Source organism: Myxine glutinosa, chromosome 7 (assembly GCF_964187855.1).
Source record: "Myxine glutinosa chromosome 7, kmMyxGlut1.1, whole genome shotgun sequence".
NCBI lineage: Eukaryota > Metazoa > Chordata > Myxini > Myxiniformes > Myxinidae > Myxine > Myxine glutinosa.
The window spans coordinates 145,173,277-145,176,926 of record NC_136267.1 but is presented as its reverse complement, the minus strand read 5'-3'; the positions used below and the strand labels follow the sequence as shown (position 1 = coordinate 145,176,926).

At 37.4% G+C, this 3,650-nt stretch overlaps 1 protein-coding gene across 1 annotated transcript; it reads left to right on the top strand.

Moving 5' to 3' along the window:
* Positions 1-633: 633 nt before the first annotated feature.
* LOC137430649 (interleukin-8) lies at positions 634-2,639 on the top strand. Its single transcript, XM_068121441.2, has 4 exons — positions 634-905; positions 1,579-1,705; positions 1,918-2,010; positions 2,130-2,639. Exons 1-4 carry the CDS (start codon positions 842-844, stop codon positions 2,137-2,139), a joined length of 294 nt encoding a protein of 97 aa, XP_067977542.1. The 5' UTR covers positions 634-841; the 3' UTR covers positions 2,140-2,639.
* The last annotated feature ends 1,011 nt before the right edge of the window (positions 2,640-3,650 follow it).

Genomic DNA, 3,650 nt, shown 5'->3' with positions numbered 1-3,650 from the left:
CTGATTGGTGGGTTTCTGAGCCTGGACACCATGGTGTGCCTTTCAGCCTATGCATTGACTGACAAATTATCCCTGATGAAAGGAGAACCTATCTTTACCTTTCCCCAACACATAAAGACATACTAACCTGAAGTAAGGGAAGGGGCTAAGATAATGGTCTGCTATGAAATAACTATTCTAAGGGACCTGTATGGTGGTTGCCATTACTTTTTAGTGGTTTCCCAAAACCGCAAAAGTATATTGGTGAAGGGAGTGGGGATAGGGAAGTTCCCCATGCAAGTGCCCCTCAAAAAGATTTACTACATGACGATGTCATTGGCATCCAGATCAGCAGAAATAGTTCAACAAGTCAGAAAAAAAGAAGAAACATGTTGGGATGGAATCCCCCAAAAAACACCAAACAAGGTAGGAAGGAATTGCAAGGAAGGGAATGACAAAAAACTGACAGGGTAGGAAAGACACCACAATGCAACACTGCAATCCTTTTATGGATTACGATCAGGAACCTTCATATCAGCGATTTTATAACACTTCCTTCATTTTTATGAGTTGGCAGAAAGCAATTACCAAAACTGTGGTTTGAACTGGTCATGAAAAAAAAAAGTTAATGGAAAGGGAAGGCGTGGGGACGGAGTGGCGATCTATTTAATCGGTTAAGATTCCACAACTTACCACTGTGGTTAACCTTTTTGTAATTTCCCAATCACGAGGTGCAGTGAAACTGATCACAGCACACCCTATAAAACGATCAGCAACAGCAAGACACAACATAAGGGTTTTGAACAGACCAGGAAGCCGGTCATCCTAATCTGTAAAACATTGAGTAAATCAACAAGTCAATATGAATCACAAGTACATCATTGCTTTGGCCATTGCTTTGATCGTGTGCTGCACATTTTGTGAGGGTAAGTCTACATTTTATGCTCTGTCCTTAAAAAAAAAAAAAGGCAATTGTTCTTGGTTGTGACAAAAGTATCCAAATCCCCATGTTTTTATTTTTATTTTATGTTGAAGGCTCCAGTCATGGACTATATAGTCCTCATCGATGCCAGGCCTTAAATAAAAGAGTTGCATTGATAGTAATGTGAAGAAAGAGAATAGTCTCAGAGTTTTTGAGGAAGTAAAAAAATCGGCTTTTTGAAAAGGAGGAAGGTCATAAGTGTTTTGGAAATACCTGGGACGGTAAAGTTCCAGAGTTTGGCAGTGGAGGCCAATGGCAACACAATAATCATGCGATGTTGTGGCTTGTCGAGTATTACGTGGTTTGGCTAATGGCGGAGGTACATAAGCAGCAAGTTCTTTGGAGAAGAAACCGAAGTAATATCTGTGCAAAAGAGAAAAGAGAGCCAACTTTAGGGTAATACTTAGTAGGTATACCTAGTAGGTATATTGTATCAAGTTTATTGTTTATGTTCTTGCAGATGTCAATCTAATTTATTTGGAGAAGCTCAGTAAACGGAGGTTCAAACGAACAAATTAGAGGAAAAAATAGCAATTTTTGAATTAAAAATTTGAATTAATAAGGAATGACAGAACTTATGAAGTCAATAACATGAAAATTTGTTTACTTCTTCACAGCGATCAACATCGGAGTCAGTGGTCGTTGTGAATGTCCTGTGGTCTGGTCCAATTTCATCCCCCCAAACCGTTTTCATAACCTGGAGATTATTGCGCCAAACAGCGGCTGTCGTCAAACTGAGATCATGTAAGTTTGTGAATCACTTTTGCTTCCATTGAAGTTACAAAACTTAATGGGAAATGCAAACCCATTTAATACAGTTCAAGATGAATCTATTTAATGTGTGCACGTGGATAAGAAAGAAAAAAATGTATTAAAATTTTATTGTTTTTTTAATTTGAGAGAATTAATGTGATGCCTTCAGATCAATTCCTAACCTGTTCATTTTGTTTCTTCAGAGTGATCCTCAAGTCTGACCTGACAAAAACGATTTGTCTTAATCCTGAAATGAAATGGGTGAAGAGAGTCGTGAGGATACTTCTTAAATCAAAGTGAGCATTGAGATTTACAATTCAAACCACCCACCTGAAACTCTTGTTTATTGAAAATACTTACAGATTATAGAAAGTGAATGTGTATTTATGTGATTACTTACCTCCTTCCTTTTCAGGTCAACATGATAACTCTGATGAAGATTATTCTTCTGCATTTTATGCCACGATACACCGTCCAAAGTCACTGTTTAATACTTGACTTATAAAGCAGTATTATTGCAGTATTTTTTTAAATATAAAAACAGTCTCGCAATGTGAAATGCCTGGAACAGATACCGGTCATTTTGGTTCATGTTTCATTTATTCTGTTACTAACTCTCAAATGTGAAACTGTGTAGTTGTTGTTATGTGGATGTGGGGCACCACCACCGAACACCTCCCAAGACGCCTGTATCATCAGCTGAGAAATTGAAAAGTCATATTGCACTGTGTGATGTAATAGAAGTAGAAGAACTGTGCCAGGTGTTTTAATCAATGAAACTTGCACTAATATTTGTCTTCGTATCTGTTTTGCACAAACTTTTGTACTTCTCTTGTTTAATTTTCTCTGAAAAACATGACATGTAACTTCTCTTGCTATTTTAAAATGTTTTATTATTTGATAATAAATTTTTGTAATAAATGCTTCTGATGAGTTTTTTTTTAATGATTTTTAATTAACTTGAAAAAAAACAAAAAATGGCCCAAAGGACAAGGGGAAGAATTAATTATAGTAGTTTATAGTTATTTCCTTAAATTCATGCATTTAGTTGGATGGTTTAGGATCTCTGTAAATAGGAGTTGCCAGGATTGTGTCAAAAGCATTTTCCCACACTTATCTTCATCCACCCCACTTTTGCACTTGTATTAGTGTTGAAAAACCACTTTTCGCACTTGTGTTAGTGTTGAAAAACCACTTTTCGCACTTGTGTTAGTGTTGAAAAACCACTTTTCGCACTTGTGTTAGTGTTGAAAAACCACTTTTCGCACTTGTTAGTGTTGAAAAACCACTTTTCGCACTTGTGTTGGTGCAGGAAACCACTTTTGCACTTGTATTAGTGTTGAAAAACCACTTTTCGCACTTGTGTTAGTGTTGAAAAACCACTTTTCGCACTTGTGTTAGTGTTGAAAAACCACTTTTCGCACTTGTGTTGGTGTTGAAAAACCACTTTTCGCACTTGTGTTGGTGTTGAAAAACCACTTTTCGCACTTGTGTTAGTGTTGAAAAACCACTTTTCGCACTTGTGTTAGTGTTGAAAAAACACTTTTCGCACTTGTGTTGGTGTTGAAAAACCACTTTTCGCACTTGTGTTAGTGTTGAAAAACCACTTTTCGCACTTGTGTTAGTGTTGAAAAACCACTTTTCGCACTTGTGTTAGTGTTGAAAAACCACTTTTTGCACTTGTGTTGGTGCAGGAAACCAAAACCCTCTTTGGTCGATCACCTGTTTGTTAACCAGTTTAGTGTGGCATCCAATGCACATTGAATGGTGATGGCACTGATGATAACCAACTGTCTTGGAGAGAAAGACCAGGATGTGCCAAGTGCAGTTTGGAACAAGTGACCAATGGGATTTAAACTTGCACCTCACAGTGCTCATCAGCCAATGAGGGAGACGACTGATGTCAAGCAAGATCGTTTTGATTATGCGGCCAGAA